The sequence below is a fragment of the Phacochoerus africanus genome, chromosome 3, assembly GCF_016906955.1.
Source record: "Phacochoerus africanus isolate WHEZ1 chromosome 3, ROS_Pafr_v1, whole genome shotgun sequence".
NCBI classification, from domain to species: Eukaryota; Metazoa; Chordata; class Mammalia; order Artiodactyla; family Suidae; genus Phacochoerus; species Phacochoerus africanus.
This window is the reverse complement of record NC_062546.1, coordinates 7,998,786-8,021,084: the sequence shown is the minus strand read 5'-3', so window position 1 is coordinate 8,021,084 and position 22,299 is coordinate 7,998,786. Positions and strand designations below refer to the sequence as shown.

Here is a 22,299-nt window from a genome sequence, read left to right as displayed (position 1 = left end):
AGCAACGCCAGATCTGAGCCGCGTCTGCGACCTACACCACAGCTCACGGCAACACTGGATCCTTAATCCACAGAGTGAAGCCAGGAATCAAACCTGTGTCCTCATGGATCCTAGTCAGATTTGTTTCTGCTCTGGCACGACGGGAACACCCAAAGTTTGAATTTTTAACGTTGGTTGTAACAAATGCAGTGAAGGGGAAACATCTGTCACATATTTTAAAACTTTTATTCTTACTTTCAGAGAAGTCAAAGAAGATACATGATGAAATCTGACAACACGTGGGTTTATAACTAAAAAGAATTTCACAACAGGGAGAAAGCACATTTCTATTTTAGCGATATATATATATACATATTTATTCAAATATAAAGATATATATGTACACTTCTGAAGTAGTCTAGAAATATAACCTAAAAGGGAAATCCTTATCAAATATACAGAAATATATAGTATGCTTTCAGGAAAATGAGTAGTAAAAACATGCGCAAATAAACTGAACGTAAACACGATTTTTAAGACAGTTTTACAAGTAGTGCATAAATCTATACACATTTCCCATTTATGAAATCATATTTTCCCAAGGAGTTCAAACCATGTCACGTGGGTTATGTAGTTCATCTATCATGTATGCCTGCTTTACTACCAGCTGGGAAAATTAAGGCATGGGAAGCCACTGAATATTTTTAAGCTGTGACTGAACTTTAGAACATTGCCCTAACCAGAGATCCTAAATCAAATACCATATATACATGGTATTTAAATGACATAAACAAATTGCCACTAGAATACACATACACAACACACAATTTAAAAACGGTTGATCCACTCCTTAATGCCATAGACTAAACAGACTCAATACCATAGCTAAAGAATTTCAGGATCCTTGAACACAATGATGCCACAGTAAATCATTAAGGTAATCTTAGGTGGGAGGTGGGTTTTTTTTTTTGTTTTTTTTTTGTTTTTTGCTTTTTAGGGCTGTGCCCGAGGCATGTGGAGGTTCCCAGGCTAGGGGTTGAATCAGAGCTGCAGCTGCTGGCCTACACCACAGGTCACAGCAACCCCGGATCCTTAACCCACTGAGTGCAGCCAGGGATGGAACTTGAAACCTCAGGGTTTCTAGTCGGATGGGTTTCCCCTGTGCCACAACGGGAACTCCAGATGGGAGGTTTTGACGTCATCAGAATACTTCCTGAAGTAAACACATTCTCTAATTTCCCAATCATGTTTCCATTTCAAAATAGGAAAAAACATAGTTTCATAGGGATCGGATAAGTTTTTTTTTTTTTTTGTCTTTTTAGGGCCGCTCCCACCGCACATGGAGGTTCCAAGGCTAGGGGTCCAATCAGAGCTGTAGCTGCTGGCCTTTGCCAGAGCCACAGCAATGCAGGATCCAAGCCGCATCTGTGACCTACACCACAGCTCACGGCAACGCCAGATCCTTAACCCACTGAGCAAGGCCAGGGATCGAACCTGCAACCTCATGGTTCCTAGTTGGATTCGTTAACCACTGTGCCACGACAGGAACTCCCGGGATCAGATAAGTTTAACCAACATTTAGTTTTGCTGACATTACTAAGCAGTATTTCCTAAATATTATATTAAAGAGTTACAATAAATGGATTGCCAGTATTATCCTGAGTCCCAGACCATCTAGCTAGAGTAGGTCTTGCTTTGTGAAATGTAAACTTTTAAGAAGTGGAGAGTCGAGCAGAGACTCTGGTAAGGCAGAGACAGAAACCTTTAGTGACTTTCACGTCCCTATTATGTCGTGGAAGACACCAAGGTCAACCAGGCAGTTCTGCGTAAGTCAGGATGGCGCTGACGTCAGTTACGTGTAAGCCAGCAGTGGATCTTGCAGAATGCCTTGTATTCCAACACTCCATCCACTTTCCCTGAGTCAGATACAATCTTGATGAATGCCATTATCTCTATGGACAGTACAGCTTCTGGAACAATTGTACAGAAGGAAGGGTATAAACCTAAATGTTCTGTATACGTTGCTTCAGGTCCTGATTTTTGATGTTTGCTTTCTGGTCATGCAGAAGCCAAAAGCTTCATTCTTGCAGGAGGGTAAAAACTGCCGCTCTTGGTCTTGGTAATAAAATGCCTGGAAAATAATGTATATTCCAATTATACATCAGAAAAGTACAACTGAACAAGAGGAATTTTTAGCAAAAACTAAGTGCTAAAACCAGAAGTGCTCTGGGCTCTTGTGTTTCACCAGGAGAACTGTGCCCATTGTCCCAGCTGAAGACTAGGAGTTTTGAAATGAAGCTGGAATTCCTTTATTATCCTCCAGGATTCAACCTGTTGGGATGTTCAGAATTTGACAAGTGGCCTAATGGTACCAGACACTCAAGAAGGAATTCATTGGGTCTCATTCAAAAATTTCATCTCTCATTGCATGTTTCCAGAAATAATCCACCTATCAGCAAATACACCTTAAGGTGCGGTTAGCAAATAGCAACTAGTTCTAGGCAAATACTAGGAGAAGGCTGCTGAAAGGGCCAGGTGATGGGGATTGAGTTTTACCAGGGACATGTAATTCTATAAAGCTGTATGTTGGAAATGCCCCATTTCCACATTAGATGACATTAGCGATTTCCCAGGCTGCCTTTTTAATGACTTCACTAATTAACAGTTCATTTCATTGTGGATTAGTGGAAATGACGAAATAATACATTTTCATCAAGGAAACTATTGCTTGGGCATAAGGCTAAAGTATATTTTATTGTTGTTAATTTAAAGGAAGTAATTTAGTAGCAATTAAATAGCTGGTATGTGGATATGCCAAAAGTTACGAAGGTAGCATGAGAATTCCCATATTGTCCGAAAAGGCAGTGAATGGTACACTGCAGAAAACCATTACTGTGTATTTAATACAGGCTGATAAATGCACACACTTACATGCCAGGGATCTGTCAACCAAGGCCCTGTGGCCCAAGAACTACCCTCTCTTTTTTTTTTTTTTTTGAATTATTTTTTAAATTAAAGTATAGTTGTTCTACAATGTTGTGTTAGTTTCAGGTACAGCACAGTGATGTGATAGGTACATATCCTTTTCTGATTCTTTTTCACGATATGTTATTACAAGATATTGAATATAGTTCCCTGTGCTATACAATAAGTCCTCATTGCTTATTTTATTTTATTTTGGTTGGTTTTTTTTTTGTTTGTTTGTTTTTGTCTTTTTGTCATTTCTAGGGCCAATCTTGCAGCATATGGAGGATCCCAGGGTCTAATCGGAGCTGTAGCCACTGGCCTACACCAAAGCCATAGCAACTCGGGATCCGAGCTGCATCTGCAACCTGCACCACAGCTCATGGCAACGCCGGATCCTTAACCCACTGAGCAAGGCCAGGGATCGAACCCACAACCTCGTGATTCCTAGTTGGATTCGTCAACCACTGAGCCACGATGGGAACTCCCGTTGCTTATTTTATTACAGCAGTGTGTATCTGTTAATCGCAGACTCCTAATTTATCCCTCCCTCTTTCTCCTTTGGGAACCATGTTTGTTTTCTCTGCCTGCGCATCCATTTCTGTTTTGTAAATAAATTCATTTATATCATTTTTTAAGATTCCACATAGAAGTGATTTCATATGATATGTCTTTGTCTGTGTTACTTCACTTAGTATGACATTTAGCCATAAAAAAAGAATGAAATAATGCCATTTGCAGTGACACTGGAGTTTTAAACTGGAAGAAAGGGAGGTCATTTCAGTTGTAGGCAATTTCCTATCTTTGGATACTTGGAGCCAGCTCTAAAGTACCCAGTGCAGCCTGACTGGGGTCTGGGTCTTCTCCAAGCTCCCATTCTTAATCCCCAGAGATGCTGGGGGTCAGGCCTGGCTGCAGGGAAAGTCAATTTCCTCATGGATTTTTATGTTTTTATTAGCTCGTGTGCTACCTCCTCTTTTTATAAATAAAGTTTTATTGGAACACAGTCTTGGTAGACAGAATCATGGCCCTCAAAATATGCTTGGATCCTAATCCCCAGAACCTGTGAATGTGTTACTTTGCATTGCAAAGGGGATGTTGCAGGCATGATTGAGTTTCTGCACCTTAGATGGGGAGATTCTTCTTCTCTTTTTTTTCGGGGCCACACCCCCAGCATATGGAGGTTCCCAGGCTAGGGGTCGAATCGGAGCTGTAGTCAATGGCCTATGGATCCATGCAGGATCCAAGCCACGTCTGCAACCTCTACCATAGCTCACAGCAACACCGGAACCTTAACCCACTGGGCAAAACCAGGGATTGAACCTGCATCCTCATGGATGCTAGTTAGATTCGTTTCTGCTGAGCCACAACAGATACTCCAAATGGGGAGATGATTTTGAATGATATCCTGGCCAAGAGATGCACAGAGGAGGTGGGATTTGAAGCCTGGAGAGGACCTCAACTCTCTTTGGTGGCTTCGAAGATGGAGGAGGAGGTCTTGAACCAAGACCTCTAGAAGCTGAGAATAGCTCTCAGCGGACACAAGAAAACAGGAACCTCAGTCCTACAATCATAGGAAACTAACTTCTGCCAACAAGAGAAATTTGCAAGGAAAGAGACTCTTCCCTAGAGCTCCTGGAAGGAACACAGCTCTGACAACTGACACACTGTGATTCTAGCGTGGTGTTGGATTTCCGACCTACTGAATGGTTAAGATAATAAATGTGTCATTTAACACAAGTTTTAGTAATTTCTAAGTAGTTGTTTTTTAGGAATTTGTTATGGCAGCAATAGAAAACTAATACAACAGCCACCCCTAGTCAGTGGCCAATCGTGTGAGGCTGTACCCAGGTGGAGTTACGTGGACATGAGGGAGACCTTATGGTCTGCAAAGCCTAAAATATTTATTTGCCAACTGGTCCTTTACAGAAAAAGTTTGCCCCTGCCCCAACCTCGACAGCAAAAACCATTACAGCAGCCTGCATTTGGAGCACTTAGGTGATGTCAGGCTCTGGGCTGAGTATTTTGCATTCGCATCAATTGTCTGGATGGACGCAATTTTGGTCCCCGTTTTATAAATGGAAAAAGAAAAACGAAGGCAGAAAGGCTAAGCAACTGCTCAAGGTCACCCAGTGAGTCAGCAGTGGGCAGAGTATGGCTGACCTGCAGGCATGGCTCACCCCTTGGCCATTCTCTGTGCCCCAGATGCTCACCTGAGGCCTCCTATCGCCGGCAGAATGCGATGGGGAGCTGCCGGTTGGGTACCAGGATGCCCAGGTGAAGCATTCCGACAGGCTCGCTGTCCGTGGCTACGATGGCATATTTGCGGATGATCTAGAAAACAGAAGAACAAAAAAGAATTCCTCCTTCTCTCCCACCTTGAGGAAGAACCCAGAACACAGCAGCACAGATCTGGTCAGGGTCTTACCCAGCACAGAGCCAAGTGGAGCTGCAGCTCGGCTAATCGGCGACCAATGCACATTCTCTTCCCAACGCCAAACGGAAGATGGGCAAAAGGGTTGATCTTTTTCTTCTCTTGAAGCCATCGTTCGGGCCTAAACTGACTTGAATCTTCAAAATTTTCTTCATTGGTTCCCAGCACATACGTGTTTAGCATCAACACGGTCTAAAAACATAGCAGACACACAAAGCACGTAGTAAGCGGAAGAAAACGTTTGACTAGCAAACATTTTCAACAGCAATCACCTTACGCATGTGAAAGTAACCCACCAATTTATGCCAACATGTATTGAGTGCTTGAAATGTGCCAGGGAATAAGCAGGTCAAGACCTTTACAATTCTGCATCACCTTCTCACCACAATCCCATGCGGTAGGTGGTATTAATATTCCCATTTTCCAGATAAGAAAGCTGAGGCTCACGGAGGTTATGTCACTCACTCAAGGCTATACTTGAATCCAGTCTCTCTGTCCCCATTATTCCTAATACTATATTAGGCAACATATCAACTACACACTGCAACCTACATATTTCCAAAATGAATGCTCTCCCAGTACAAACGTAGAGGGAGATCTGATGGGTATGTGGAAAGGGTACCTTTCAAAGCTCTGTAAGGTACAGACTGTACAAATGCTACTTACTCCTTTGGGTAAAGCATACTCCCCCAGAACCACGGCCTTGTCAAGAGTCCGTGTGGTAAATGGCACGCTCGGGGTAAGCCTGAAAACACAACATCAGGGATGTTAAGATGAGCGCCGACCAGGCTCTGGAGGATGCAGCTTCTGGTTAAATAAGCAATTGCTTCTGGTTAAATAAATAATGGGAACATGATCCCACCTCTTCAGAAAGAAGTTCTGTCTCTTTCTTCCCAATATTTACACCTCTCGCTTTTACTCCTTGTGTTATCATGTCATTCATATCCCCAAGCACAAGCTTGCTTCAGAGCTGTTGGTAGTGATTTTGCCGTTTCAGCCTAGACTTCCAATGGGTATGTTTTTCAAGCTTTGCCCTCAAGCTTGTTGTTTGCTTTAGGTTTCTTCCATCCACCCTTTATGAAGGCAAAGACATTCCCTTCTAATCCTAAAATGTTGTGAGTTTTGTTTTCCAGAAAAAGGATTGTCAAAGAACACTTTTTTGTTTGTTGGTTTTTAAGGCCGGACATGCGGCATATGGAGGTTCCCAGGCTAGGGTTCAAATGCAAGCTACAGCTGCCAGCCTACACCACAGCCACAGCAATGCCAGATCTGAGCCGCACCTGTGGCCTACACCACAGCTCATGACAATGCCAGATCCTTAACCCACTGAGCAAGGCCAGGGATCGATCCTGCATCCTCATGGATACTAGTCAGGTTTGTTACCACTGAACCACAACTGGAATTCCTCAGAGAACATTTTATATAGAGGCTCAAAAACAAAGATGTCTCTGTCTTATATAATAATATGGTTCCTTGCTGAGCTTTCATCTCATATCATTCAATCATGCCCCTCATCTTAATTATTGCTTATAGCACCCATTAGAGTATTATAATTATCATCAATTTGAAGGGGAAGACTATGGCTTTCCCAGATTTAATAGAATCTGCCCAAATGATTCAGGAAATGAATAATAAGAACAGAATAGGGTCTGAGGCCCCCCTTTTTTTCGCAGTTTGATAAATGTTTATGAATCAACCATGGGAGCTTGTCTGCAGAAGGGGGACCCCTTATTATGTCCTGAAGAGAACAGCTTTCTGAGATATGCATATTGGCTGCGGCAGGTGTTCTTACCTCATGGATTCTTTCAGACAGGCTTTTAAATACGGCATATTCCTCAAATCCTCCGCCTGCGGCATCTGATTCTCAGGCAGTACACTCTGAATTTCCTTCAGAAGCTTTTGTTGCACGTGGGGATTACGGGATAAATTGTAGAGGATCCACATTAAGCTGTTTGCTGTCTGAAAACCCAATGGACATGAACTTGAGTTTTTCTGCCAGGAAACTGCCTTAAAACCAGTATGATCTACACCAAAGGCGGTGCCTTCCACCTTGTTCTGCAAATATACATTATTGAGGCTTTTGCACTCATCCTTGTTGGCTGTGCCTCAAACAAAGACCATAGATGAAAAGACAGATTTAGTTTACAAAACACATGGATTAATAATAGCTTCTTTCCTGAAGGAACCAAAGTAGAATTCTTTCAATCCTCAGCTGCATTAGGACACAAAATACACCTTGGTACAAAAACTTAACACAAGGGAGGGTATGGAAAACCAGTGAAACGAAAATCAGATAGCCACGATTGCAATAATATCAATTTTCAGGTCCTGATAACATTTCATAGTTTGCAAGACTTTACCACTGGGGGGAACCTGGGTGAAGGATTCTAGGAATCCACCTTTATTTTTTCCCAAGAACTGCATGTGAATCTATAATTATCTCAAAATAAAAAATAAGTTTAAATGGCTTAATGTAAAAAAATTAGGAGTTCTCGTTGTGGCTCAGTGGTTAATGAACCCGACTAGCATCCATGAGGATGTGGGTTCGATCACTGGCCTCACTCAGTGGGTTAAGGATCCAGCGTTGCTGTGAGCTGTGGTGTTATGTTGCAGATGCTCGGATCTGGTGTTGCTGTGGCTGTGGTGTAGGCCAGCAGCTGTAGTTCCAATTCGACCCCTAGCCTGGGAACCTCCATATGCCTCGGATATGGCCCTAAAACACACACACACACAAAATAACGATAATGTGAAAATTGACCCAGGAGAGTCAGATGGAGACCTTAGGAGTTGCTGATAAAAAGTGTGTTAAAAAAAATTTTTTTTTAGTGCTGATGCACAAGAAACTGCATTTCTGGATTTTAAAAGAAAGTTGTGGGGGTTTTTTGGCCACACCCTCCGACGGTACCACAAAAATAAAAAGGCATTATTTATACCCAGGGTTTCAGGCTCAAGCAAAGAGCCCTGATAGAAGGCCACTGCCCAAATAAGAAATTCTAGGATCAAGTTTAATATTTTAAGGAAACAGCCATAATTTCTGACAAAGACTCATGGTCTCTTTTTTTTTTCTTCTGTCTTTTCTAGGGCTGCACCTGCGGCACATGGCCTATGGAGGTTCCCAGGCTAGGGGTTCAATCGGAGATGTAGCTGCCGGCCTACACCACAGCCACAGCAACGCGGGATCCGAGCCACGTCTGTGACCTACAACACAGCTCACGGCAACGCTGGATCCCCAACCCACTGAGCAAGGCCAGGGATTGAACGCACAACCTCATGGCTCCTAGTCAGATTCGTTAACCACTGCACCACGACAGGAACTCCTACACTTTTTTTTTTTTTTGACTCAAGGTCTTTTAAGTGACATCCTTTATTTCCTTTCCAAAGGCAAGGAGAATTAAAAAAAAAAATATTGGCAGAAACAAGCAGTGCAGCTTTTAGCTTCATGATATTCACCACTGGTCGTCTTATATATTTGTTTGTTAGGCCTATTTTTGGCTAATGTAAGCCAAATATTCCCATCAAAATGGTCATTGTGTCCTCTCTCTGCAGACATGAAGACGCTTTTGCTAAGTGCTATGTGCCACGCACAGAAATGAGCAAAGTGCAGGACACTTTGTTGCCCATGGTATTTATTATTTTTGGAAGAAGATGCCTCCAAGCAGCCTTCTTCATGTCGGAGGGCTGGCAGCCTCAGCTGCAAATAAACCTGGATGTCATTCTTACAAGAGTCCAATTGACAAAACAGGAAGAGGGCGTAGCCACCAAATGAGATCCACTTTCAAATTTCTCTGATTTTCCAAATGTGACTTTCAGAATAGCCAGGACTAAAAAAGAAACAGATTTGAACCGTATCAGTGGGTCCCTTACCGCAAGTACTAAACAGAGTTTCCAAAAGGCAGATAACTGTAGCTTTCACCAAAGCCTTGTAAGACGGCCCTGGCCTGTGAGGCTGAATGAAGGGGAAGTGGCCTGAAAAACTTCATGGGCACCAAGTATCCCCGCTTGACCTCTGCGGAGCAGACATAGCTCATGGCTGGCCTTCCTGCTTCCTTCCTCTCTCTGCCAGTTCATCCTGCATCCTCCAGCCAGAGCCCAACTTTACAGAGCATCAATTTGATCAAGTTACTCCCTTGTTTGAAACACAGCAAGAGCTTCCCATCACAGGTGTAATAAATCTGAACACCTTCCTAAGGCTCCTGGTTAACAGATCCCATCAACTTCCCCAGTGTCAACTCTGACCACATGTACCGTTCTCCGGTCCACCCCTCTTTCTGCCCCAGGGCCTTTGCATGTGCTGTTTCCTCTACATGGAGTCCTTTTCCACCAGATTTTCCCTTGGCTGGCTCCTTCCCCTGATTCCAGGGTCAGCTCCAGGATGACATCCTCAGAAAGGGACCACCTCCCCTATCTCTCTATTACTTCACCCTGGCAGCTTCCTGCCTGTCCTGGAGCACTGTCTGAAATGATTCTATTGCATTGACTATTCCCCATGACCATTCAAGTTCCATGAGGGGGAGAGGTTTCATGATGCTGTCTTAAGCACCTGGAACAGTGCACAGAGCAGACACCCAGTAGTGCCTAAATTCTTCCATTTATTGAACAAGTATTTCTTGAGCACCTACTATGGGCCAACAGCTATTCTACACCCTAGGAATGCGGCAGGGGACAAAACCCAGTCATCACTGTCATGGAGCCCACATTCCAATTGAAAAAAAGCATAAGGGGGAAAGCTTTGGTTTTATCACTCTAAGGAGCCGCTCAGGGATTTAATAAGTAAATGAGTTGACATAAGTTCCCAGGTTTTTTTTGGCTGTGCCCCCAGCATGCAGAAGTTCCCCGGCCAGGGATCAAACTCTCATCACAGCAGTGACAAAGCCAGATCCTTAATCACTAGGCCTCCAGGGAACTCCCATAATTCCCACTTTTGACAGCCTTCTGGAGCATGAGGAGAAGTTAGAATCTTTCTATTCCCTGCTGCAGAAAACCCTATTTTTTGTTCAGACCAGAAACATTATAGAACTGGGGAAATACGGCACAGAAATGAGCTGGTGTACATTCTTCTTCGAGGTGACAGGTGTAGCAGGTGTCGGGCCTGTGAGGAATATTAACTTCATCACTCAATAAGAGCTCAAAAAAAACGCACCAAAGGTGATGAAACCCACCTAAATGTTTATCAGCATTTGTGCTTGGTGTTTGGCTACATTGTGTACCTACGAGAAGGATATTGCAGACAGAATTGTGGTATTTAAAATGAGCCGTTCATTTAAATTGAATGCAAGTTTCCCCACACTCCCTCTGCTAACAGTTTTAAGCAGAAAAAAATATTATCGGGCTAGCTGAGAGGATTCCAATATTTTTAGACTCAATAACAACCACGACGAACTGTGGCATTTCAGGCTAATATGCACAACTACCCAAAATATATCCAATTGTTCAAAACCTAGATTATCAACCTTGCTGTGGTGTAAACTGTTCCTGTTTCTGAATTCCTGCAGCAGCTTGCACATTTGTCATGGCGCTGATATCCTGCTCTGGATTTTTTTTTACATCTCTAGAACACATGAATTTTTCTTTCTCTCTCCCTCCCTCTCTCTCTTTTTTTTCCTCTTCGACTGCCCCGTGGCATACGGAGTTCCTGGGCCAGGGATCAGAGAGCTATAGTTGCAAGAATTTTTCTATCACGTGTTTAAGCACCAAGGCTGTGCACCGGGTCCCCCACAGACTCACGGGAGACTTTTTATTTTTGCGAAGCTAGTGCTCAGTCAATCCTTGTGGAATGGGGGAGTTGAATGACCACGTCAAATGCATCATCGAAAAGACCTCACAGCCCACTGACGGGGTGCACGAAGGCCGGGGCCACTCTTACCGTTTCTATCGCAGCCAACTGGAGTTCTGTCACAGACGCATACAATTCCTTCTTGGAAAGCTGATTGTGGTGATAAATATCACACAGAAAATCCGCGCTGGGCTGCTCAGAATATTTCTTTAACCGGTGGTCGATACAAGATTTGACTGTTGGGGAAGAGGGAAAGGGAGAGGAAGTCAGTTGCAAATTAGGATGAGGAAAAGAACGAAGGGGAATTCTGGGTGCTATTCTCCTTGCAGCACGCAAAGGGCCTTTTCTGACCATTTCACACCTTGACCATTTGTTCCATACAGTAATACTGCCTCGTTTAATGGGCAAGGATGGGCCAGTGCCCGCCCACATGAGCAGGGCTTCTCACGAATCCCCTGGGCATCTTTGTAAAATGCAGATTCTGGAGTTCCCATTGTGGCTCAGTGGTTAAGGAATCCGACTAGGAACCAAGGGGTTGCGAGTTCGATCCCTGGCCTTGCTCAGTGGGTTAAGGATCCGGCGTGGCCATGAGCTGTGGTGTAGGTTGCAGACGCAGCTCGGATCCCGTGTTGCTGTGGCTCTGGCGTAGGTTGGCGGCTACAGCTCCGATTCGACCCCTAGCCTGGGAACCTCCACAGGAGTGGCCCTAGAAAAGGCAAAAAGACAAAAAAATAAAATAAAATGCAGATTCTGATTCAAAGGTGCCGGGGTGGGTCTGGAAGCCTGATTGCTAACAAGCTGCCTACTGATGCTGAGGCTGGTCTGCAGTCACGTTAAGTGGGAAGAGTGTAGCGCTTTCGAGAGGGCATCGTGAGACAGAGGTGGGATCTGGGTTCCTTCTCCGAATCAAAGTGTGGACCCAGATCCAAGCGTCTAGGTGATAGGGTCACTCGTGCAGGCAGAGTGGGCTTTGGCTCTCAAATCTTGGCCACAGAGGAGGGGAGGACTCTCCCCCTTTGTTACTACACAGAAGCATACACGTGTACACACACATGTACACGTGTATAGTGCCCGTGCGTGTGACAATAATGGTAAACGTTGCTAAGGTTTGTAAAGTACGTTCTAGGCATGCATCGCCCTCCCTTCAATCCATCAGGCCAAAGCCACCACATAATAATAATCATGATGACAAGGTTAACGAAGATAAGACATGGGAGAGCAGCTGGAGTTTGGTCTTGGTCTTGGGGGAGCCCTCCTGCCTGCCCTCAAACCCTGCCGTCGCCATCATCTAGGGTGTAAACTTTTTATGGGGAGGTGTCAGAATCATTTTTATTTTATTTCAAATGCTATGGATATCCATGAAAATAAAAACAAAGATATAATAAAATAGAACCCCTTGATCTCCTTGCACTTTACCCTTGCCCTTAGGTTCAATTTAATCATTTCAATGCAAAGGACATTTCCATTCTTGATGATTTTTCAGTGATTTAGTCTCCCGAGTGTGTGATCTTGATAAAGTTGCTTAACTTCTCTGTGCTTCAGTTCTGTCATGCAGGCCCAATAGCTGAACCTGCCTTATAGGTTTTTTGGTGAGAATTACATGAGTGTGAGAGTGTGTGTGTGTGTGTTTACACTCATAAAACATACATTCCATCCATACTGTAGCGGGAATAGTTCTGATCCACTGAGACACGGTGCTCTGCCAGGTTTTATGTTATCTACCTTAAAACTAAAACCAGTTGCATCAGCATCGAGTCACGTCCTCCTCTTCCTCTTCCTATTATTATTATGAAGCCATTTAAAGGACAAGGTAACGGAGGATGACTAGATAGCACATTTGGCCAAGGCACCACACCCACTGACAGAGCAGAGACTTGAACCTGGGATCCTCTGACGCCAAGGCTCTTGCTTTCGACCACTCCTGGTTCCCAAAGAGGATGCCAGAAAACGGCCTCCTGCCTTTTCCTGAGAATTCCCCTGCACGGGGCGATCCCTGAACTCCTGAGTCTGCAAAGCCCAAAAGAATCAGGGGGAGCAACTCCATCCAAGGACAGAAGCTCCTCCTGACCTTCCGGGCACAGCTCGGGAACAGGGCTGCCGGGCACCTGCGGCCACACTACCTGATTTGAAGATGGTGTCCCAGGCCAGCGTGTGGGCCTGCCAGGCCTTGGTGTTGAGGTTCTTGTGCAGCTCGACCGGGGTGACCATCATCTTCCCGAACGTGCTCATCATCTGTGGGGACACAAACGCCCTGTCGGCCCTTCTTTCTCCCCAAAGACGACTCCTGCTCTGCAAGAGAGGCTTTCGGAACAACCGCACCCTTTGCTCCCCCCAAAGGTCGGAACGTCAAGGACCCCCCTCCCCCCGGGGCTCCAGGTCCCTCCCGGACCCTCCGATGACGTATGATAATCATCTTTGGGGTGCTCTTCCACTGGGGGTGTTGAATAAAAAAATCTGATCTTAAAATCTCAACATCAACAAGTAAGAAAGGAATGCTATAAATCTCATGTCCACTTCAATTTCCCTTCATTTCCAAACCCTGGCCATTCTTAAAACCAGTTTCACAGTGTCTGCTATCGCCACATACCACCTAAACAATCCAGATATTTTTAGTATGAAAATTTTTAGACTCTCTTAACAATAGTTTTGTTTTTTGGGTTTTTTTTTTTTTTTGAGGTTTTTTTCCATTTTAATCTCAGAGACCAGTTTTGTTTTCTTTTCTTTTCTGTTTTGGCTGCCCCACGGCACAGGGAGTTCCCAGAGCAGCAATCAGATCCAAGTCGAAGTCGCAGCCTACGGGTGTTTGCTGAAGCTGCGGCAATGCCAGATCCTTAACCCACTGTGCTGGGCCAGGGATCGAACCTAGGTCCCAGGACTCCAGAGACGCTGCTGATCCTGTTGCGCCACAGTAGGAACTCCTAAAAACAGTATTTTAATCAACTGACCTTTAATAGAAAATACTTTCACCTTGTCTGACCATGATTTAACATGCTTCTCTATTATAAGTGCACAGATGCTTTCATCCATGAAAACACACGTTAAAATTGAACATTTAACTATTGTAAGAAAAATACGTGTGGGTGGCATTTGTGGGGACACTGTGCTGCACGTTTGTTAAGTTCTGTAAATGCTTAGTAAGGAAAACCGCTCTTTGGGAACAAGGAGACCCTTACTGTTTTGATGGCCGTGATGAAGTTCAAGGCTTCCTCCCCTGCATTCTTCTGAAGGAGCCCAAATCTCTTCTCATAGAGCACAAGGCAGATGCCTGTCATTGAAAATAAGACGCACTGTTACCATACACAGCAGCATCGGAGTCTATGATCAGCTGGCTGCGAAAGGCTTGAGTCTGTTTCATAAAAGTAAGGTCTTTTCGTAGAACAGAGAAAAAGCAAACATCTGCAAGAAACGATCTCCAGGTCCAATGACTCAGAGCCTCCTGATCAGAAGAGACACTGTTGGTGTTCCCATCGTGTTTAGCGGAAATAAATCTGACGAGTATCCATGAGGATGCAGGTTCGATCCCTGGCCTCACTCAGTGGGTGAAGGATCCGGTGTGGCCATGGGCTGTGGTGTAGCTCAAAGACACAGCTCGGATCTGGCATGGCCTTGGCGTAGGCCAGTGGCTACAGCTCTGATTTGACCCCTAGCCTGGGAAACTCCATATGCCTCCAAGGGTGCAGCCCTAACACACACACACACACACACACACACACACACACACACACACACACACACACAAGAGGAAGAAAGAAAGAAAGAAGGAAAGAAAGAAAAGGCACTGTGAAGATGCAGCCATTTTTATACATGAATGAACCTCTCCGGCAATGTGGTGCTTTTCTCAGAGTTTACCCTGGGTGTCACACATTGTTAATGGCCTCCCCAATACTCACTCGCTCCCATTTCTTCCCTAGGAGAACCCTGCTTTTATTTAGGTGGTCAGTGTATCAATCCAGAGGCAATAAATCAGGGTTAATCTAAGACAGTTCTGTTCCTCGATTTTCCAGGCTTCCTGTAGCAGCCGGAAGAGCCACAGGACCTACATCTGGCCAAGGAGACCCAAGGAAAACATTTTGGCTTTCTTGATAAAGGAGAGAAGCACAGCTGGCTTAGCTCTTCCCTCTTCCCTTCGTGCTTTTGCCTAGGACGCAGAGGCAGAGGTGAGGCCAGGGTGGATGAGGAGGAAGAGGCAACAGGCTCAGGTCCCCAGGGACCTCACTGAGTACCAGCTGTGGATTGGCTTCCTCGAGACTTTTCGTGATGCTGGACAGTAATTTGCAAACCGCCATGGTCAGGTTTTCTTTGACTTGCAAAGGAATGCATTTGATACTCCTTAATTTGGGTATTTCCAGTGGACAATTTCCGAAACACAGACTTTTCTTTCTCCTCTATAATCATTCCTTGTTTTTGCTCTTTTTCCCTTGACACCTTCTGTGGATTTCTTATTGGCATGGAGCTTTCTAAGGTGCCAACTTTCAATGTTAAATGTGTAATGTGTCCACAACTTTTTTTTTTTTTAGGGCCGCACCTGCGGCATATGGAAGTTCCCAGGCTAGGAGGTGAATTGGAACTGTAACTGCTGGCCTACACCACAGCTCACAGCAACACCAGATCCTTAGCCCTCTAAGCAAGGCCAGGGATCGAACCTGCCTCCTCATGGATGCTAGTCTGATTCGTCTCTACTGAGCCATGACAGGAACGCTTAATGTGTCCATGGCTTTAAAAGAGGTTGATCTGATGGGGAGACAGGTCAGAACAGGAGCCTCAGTCCTGGGGCACCCTCTCCAATCCCTCACATGAGCAGCCAAGTGAGATTCTTCCTGCGAATCAGCCCAGGCCACCTTCCTGCTAAAAGCAGGGACTCTGGGCTCAAAGCTATCGGTCCTCCCTGGTCAACACTGATTGATAAGCCTTGGCCATCCTCTGCCCATGACATGCTCCAGTCATTCAAACTCCCTTCTTGGCACTCAACATCTGTTCCTTCTGCCTGGAACATTCTGCCTTCTTTCGCTTTCACCTGGCAAACTCCTACTCGTCCTTGAGCTCTTGGCTGAGAGGGTCCCCCCTCCCTGGAGCAGCTGCTGACTGCGCTCAGCTAAGCAGCCCTCCCAGGTTCTCCCCCAGCCTTGGACCCCAGGAGTCAAGTGCTCACTATTCTACTGAAACTGCCCTGTTCCCCTGCCTCCATCCCCACTGGGCGGCGAGCACATCAAGGCAGGGCTGTTTTCTGTGCCCAGCGTGGTCCTTAAGGACAGCGATTAAGCTCCCTTCTCTTTGGAATCTTCCATGGTTCAACATCTGACTCGAAGTAAAAGTTCCTACAGGGACCTTCAGGCCTTGGCTTAATCTTTCTCACCTCCTCTTCCCCCTCTCCTTATAATCCACTCACACAGCATCCTTGGAGTTCGTCAGAGGCATCCTTCAAGCTTCTACCCCAGGGCATTTGCACTTCCTGTCTCTGTCCAGCCTTCCCACAAATACTGGGTGGCTTGCTCCTTGCCTTCCTTAGGCCTCACCTCAAGTGTCTCCTTCCCAAGCAAAGGTCTCTCATCTGGGAACCTATCTCCTTTCATGACTCCCTTACTCTTTGCCAGAGTGTATGTTAAAACATATTTATTTATTGGTTGTCACCCCATCTGAGCTCCATGCGATCAAGGATGTTGCCTGTTACCTTCACTGCTGTGTCCCCAGCACGGTGCCTGGCACATAGCAGGTATTCAATCAATGTTTGTTGAATGCCTACATAAACAATCCAGAGTGTAAAGCATCACTCAAGTACCTGAAAGCATTAAGAGGGCTGCAATGGCCTTTCCTGGTCAACAATAGTATATGATTACTGAGGAGCTGTGGACAGAGCCACAATTGTTTGCAAAATCCCTTCAAAATCAAATGACCAAAATGGTAAGGGCAACTTACTTTCGAATGACCATTTGTTCAGCTCGCTGTATAAGTCTTCAATGCAGCCTCTCTCGTCACAGAGCTCATCTATTCTACTCATAAAATCAGCCAAGACCTTAAAAGAAAAAAATCACAAAAGACCCCCGTCGGTCACTGAAGGAAAACACAAATTCCAAGCTCAGTAAGCTGGCTGCAGGTTTTGCTACTTTGTACATTCACTGCCCATAAGGTTATTCATTCTGAATCATCACTAATTATATATTTGCACTTGGGAGTTCATCTCTGCCCCACCACCCTTGTCCTGGGTTACTTCCTGAGCTCTCCCAGCAGCCTCCCTGAAGCTTAAGTTTCAGCTTTTGATCTAAATTTAAGAAAAGGAAAACATTTCTTCTAATCAGAATGGAGACTAAACCACAAAGCGGGAACCAGCCAGGGTCCCCGTGGGCACAACATCTCAAGGCCTCTGGCCGTCTTGAGACTTGCCACCTCCACAGCTGGGCCGGCAAACATTTCCTTCTTGGTTAGTGTGGTATGAAGGGTGCTGAGCTGAGAGCCGGGAAACCTGTAAATTCTGGACGCAAGCTCCTTCACTAAAGAGCTCTGTCACCTTGGGCAGGTCTTGTAAGGTCCCTAGTTTCCACCATCAGGGTTTTAGATGATGAATGCTTTGCATTTAATGAGGTTGGTGTAGAACCAAGCGCTGTCAGAAGTGTATTACCTTAGCTGATCCTAGAAACAACCTAGGGAGGTCAAGAGCTCTGTCATTTTCCCCATTTCCTGGGTAACAGGTGAAAACACTGAGGCTCACAGAGTGACGAAGGCGCTCTCTCTCTTGGACACATCACAGATAAGGGGCCATGCCGGGGTCTAGACCAGGGTATATGGGACCACAGAATTCTCCGATGGAACTAATGGGCATGTTAATTTGTCCACACAGCACATTGAAAAGCACTTTGAATTTGTTACCATCCAAAAAAAGCCAGAGATGTCACATGAACACATGGCTTTTCCACTAGTCATCAACCTAGTAATACTTACTAGGTCTGTGGACACTGGGTCTGCATTGCCACGTGGCAAGCATTGGCCAGACCTGGGCAGCTATCCCCTCTGGAAAGAGTTCTGTTTGCTAAACTCCTTACTGGGCCTGCCTTATACATTTATATGAATCACCTGGCCCTTGGAGGCTTCTCGGTTTGCAGTCTTTCACCTATAAGATCCCATGTGGGACCAGTTCAAAATAAACAGCCAGAGTGAACGGAAGGAAAAAAAGGTCACCATAAGCCTAAATCTCTCCCCCTTTGGTCCCCTGCTGGCTAAGGGATAATGCCTAAGTACCTTGCATGGCACAAAAATATTATCAAGACCTGCACTCTGCCCTGCACCATTTCAGACAAAGCTTTAGTTCATCTGCACTGAACGTACTGTTCTCTGAACACACCATCTCATGCCTCCATATTTTCAGCAGGCTAATCTCTCTACCTGAATGCCTTTCTCTACCTTCTCTGGCTTGCACACTCCTACTCATCCTGCAAAACCCAGCTCTAATGTCAGCAGTGAGGAATTTTTATCTCATTATCTCATTTAATCCTCATAGTAAACCTAGGGAGTGGGAATGGTTACGTGTAGTTTAGAGACTGGAAAACTGAGAGAGTTAAATGATAGTCACATTCCATAGCTAAGGGGTGGGAAGCAGATGTTCAAATCCAAGGTTGCAGAATGTCAAAGTCTAGGCTCCTAGACTCATCGTGATATTACTTTAACAGAAAGCAAAGGAGGGAGGGGGAGTTCCCGTCATGGTGCAGCAGAAATGAATCCAACTAGAAACCATGAGGTTGCAGGTTCGATCCCTGACCTTGCTCCATGGGTTAAGGATCCAGTGTTGCTGTGGCTGTGGCGTAGGCAGGCGACTACAGCTCCAATTAGACCCCTAACCTGGGAACCTCCATATGCCGTGGGTGCGGCCCTAAAAGGACAAAAGCCAAAAACAAACAAACAAACAAAAAAAAAAAAAAAAACAGGGAGGAATAAGGGTTTGGGCGAGGAGGATGTGGAGAGGAATGAGAAGAGAAAAGCTTCTGAATCACCCAAAATGCCTGCTTTTTTCCCTGTACTTTGTCGCTGTGACTTGAGGCGCCACTAACATCCCTCCATCCCCAAGAGAACCGGGAAAGCTAACCCCCGTCTGCAAACCTCATTGATTTTGTTGTCCAGCTTCATAACTTCCATGGGTTTCATTAGTTTCTTTTGAAAGGCACTCCTGACCCTCTGCCAGTCTTCTCCTTCCCTGGGAGAGAAGCAGAAGTATATTTAGAACAAACGGAAAGGAAAAGAATGAAGAAGCAGAGGGACCGCCAGCTCCGCGACTGCATAAAGTATATAATCAAATGAACACAGAATCAAGCCAAGAAATGCCCAGAGATGATTAGCATTGGAATATTTGGGGTTGGTTTGACAATACGATGAATAAGCACCTTTTCTTCCAGCCTAAGATTGCACCAGAAAAGTGAAGCCCGGATAATTTGGGTTCAGGGCTTTTCAGGTGCACTTACTGGGGTTGGATGGGGAGGCCAGTGGCCTCAGATCCCAGCAGTAAGAGTGGGCATCTGAACACCTACCTCCCCAGCCACTCAGATCAGTTTGAGGGAAAAAAAAACCTTTCATCTTTCAATCTATTGAATTGGGTTGAAAGGCACATTCACAGAACATCGAATTTAGAATTTTGCCGTTGTCTTCCAGTAACATATGATCAGAGATTCACTGGAATTGTAAAAAGCCCGTTCTCATCATGAATCCTTTTGCACTTGCCCTAGAGCTGACAACACAGACCGTGATGCACCATGCCTTAATACGATATTTAATTCTAATAATTACATCCTGAAAAATACAGCTCTTAGGCATTACAACTTGGGGGTAAAAAGTGCTAGCTTGTTCCATGCTAACAATCGAGACGCCAAGGAATCATATCCTATCATAGGATTTCTCCCTCCTGAAATGTAACCTCCACCACACCCCATCTCATGCCAGCTTCCCAAGGTGGTCTATATCCTAACTCCCCCAGTCTCCTTTACAAGGGAAGGTCCTTGTCAAAAGCAAAAGGAGTTAACATCTGGCATTTGAACTTCCAAGAGGGGTTCACAGAAGTTTAAGGGTTAATTTTGTGTGTATAACACGTTTGCCTGGCATGTTACCTTCAGAACTTCATCCTGCCAAGAGTCTGGACACCACAATTTGTAATAATTTTTATTTTATTTTATTGCGTTTTGATGGAAAGGCCTGGCCCAGTCCAGATGCCAGGGAGAGAAAACAAGTGTTGGATGCGCAACACAGCTATTCCTGAACCCCCTCTAGTCCATGCAAGAGCCCATGACAACAGCAGGTAGTGGCTTCTGCGGTCGCCTGCATCACAAGAGCTCAACTCCAGAGAACCCTAATTCCCGGCCCCTTCCCCATTTTCAAGCGCAATTTCCAATCAGCCCCCATCCTGCCTCTTGGACTCACAGGATCAGCAGCCCATAGCCCTCCTCGCGATAGTCGCGATAGGCCTTCCACGGTTTGATCTCCAGCCGCTGGGGGTGCGCACTCTCGGTGCGGTAGAGCGCTTCCAGCAGGCATGGCGAGCCCAGGTGCACGGAGTCGAAGGAACCCAACTTCATGCGGAAAATCTTGCCATACTTCCTGTGGTACTCCGCCTGCAGCGAACCGGGCAGGTGCGAGGTCAGGGCGCATCCCCTGCGGTCAGGAGAGCGCTTCTCCCTCCTCCCGCCTCCTTCCTCCCGGGGGGCCGGGGACCGCTGGAGCTGGGACCCCTGAGCGCACCGCGCACCGCGCGCCCCAGCCCCACGCTTCGGGGAGGATGTGGAGAACAAGGCAGGGAGCGGGAGGGACTTGGGGTGCGACGAGGCATTTACCAGCGTATCGTGCTGTTTCTTGAGCCCCCCTTTCCAGAGAATCTCCAGCAGGCTGCCCAGCAGTGGCCACCTGGTGGGACCCGGCAGGGCGGCCGCGTCTTGCGTCTCGCCGGGTTGCTCCATTGGGCAGAGAGGCACCTCCTTCGACCGTCGGGGCGCGCAAGCCGTAGAGGTCACGGGTCTGGGGGGCTGCCCCAGGCTGCGCAGCTGCTGTAGTAAAGCTGCAAGGGAGCCGCTCTTGCTGATGGGGGAGCTCATGGCAGCAGGTAGACCAGGCGCTAGGGATCGTGCAGGGTCTGGGAAGAGTGAGGTTGCTAAAAAGGAGCCCGGCGAGCTTTGGGGGCTTGACAGTTCTGGGAAAGAGAGGCCAAAGGGGCAGCAGGTGTGATGGAGAGGGCAGAAGAGGGACAGACAGCAAAGAGGACCTCGGCGAGGATGCTCAACGCTGCACCGCGCGGCGGCCTCACGGAGCGATGCTCGCCGAGCGCTGGCCCCGGGGGCTGAGGAGCGCCCCAGGGAGTCGGATGTCTCTTGGAAGAGGAAAGGAAAGGAGGCGAGTCCGCCTGTAGGTTGCAAGTCTGACTTCCAAATCTGGAGCCGCGAAGTGGAGGCGTCTAAGAGGGTAGAGGAGATGCTGCCGGCGCCGCGCTTTCCTCCTGTCCCTCTCCCTGCTCCATGCCGGGGACCATGTATTTATGGAGTCAGGGCAGGCCCTGGGTGGCCAATGAGCACGCTAAGTGGGGCGGAGTGGGTTGCGGCTGGCCAGGCCTGGAGGGACGCAGGACCCGGGGCGGGGGATAGGATGGAGTCAGCGAGGTGAGCGAGGGCGCCCAGGCCTCGGGTGACCGGTGCGCCGCTCTCCCGGCGGGAACGCCGCGGACTCCACCCCGGAGATAACCCCGGGGAAGGCACGCTCGCCGGAGTTCACCGGGTGTGCGCCGATCGCGCCTCCCCGCCCTCCCCCGGCGGCCAGGAGCCGGCAGCGGCGGCCGCTGCTGCAGCCCCGCGCTTGCACAATCGCGCTGCCGGGCGGGCGAGGTCTCCGAGTGCGGCCCCCCGGAGGGTGCCGGCGCCTGCCGGGGGCCTGGGAGCCCGCGCGCCTCCTGAAACCAGTTTTTGCCAGTCCGGACGGAACTTTTGTTTTTTTGGAGGAAGGTTGCCTTTCTGCACCTCCCAAGGTGGGGAGGGTTTGAGACTTAGTGAAAAGCCCCCGAAGAGGGGAGTTAACCTTCGGATCTTCACCTGGGCCAAGAGGACCGGCTGGGTTTGGAGAATTTCCTGCCTAGCCGCTCCCTCTTGCTGGTTCTGAATGAATGAATAGGTGAATGAATGAATGAATGCAGGTA

At 46.7% G+C, this 22,299-nt stretch overlaps 1 protein-coding gene across 1 annotated transcript; it reads right to left on the bottom strand.

The window, feature by feature from the left end:
* Positions 1 to 384: 384 nt before the first annotated feature.
* LOC125122468 (1,25-dihydroxyvitamin D(3) 24-hydroxylase, mitochondrial) lies at positions 385 to 21,867 on the bottom strand. The gene is made up of 12 exons (XM_047770825.1): positions 20,954 to 21,867; positions 20,544 to 20,734; positions 19,236 to 19,329; positions 17,064 to 17,160; positions 14,324 to 14,415; positions 13,271 to 13,382; positions 11,241 to 11,386; positions 7,170 to 7,336; positions 6,044 to 6,122; positions 5,372 to 5,569; positions 5,157 to 5,277; positions 385 to 2,110 (listed from the first exon to the last, which is right to left on the bottom strand). The coding sequence occupies exons 1-11, from the start codon at positions 21,209 to 21,211 to the stop codon at positions 5,167 to 5,169; spliced, it is 1,545 nt and encodes a 514-aa protein (XP_047626781.1). The 5' UTR covers positions 21,212 to 21,867; the 3' UTR covers positions 385 to 2,110; positions 5,157 to 5,166.
* Positions 21,868 to 22,299: the final 432 nt, after the last annotated feature.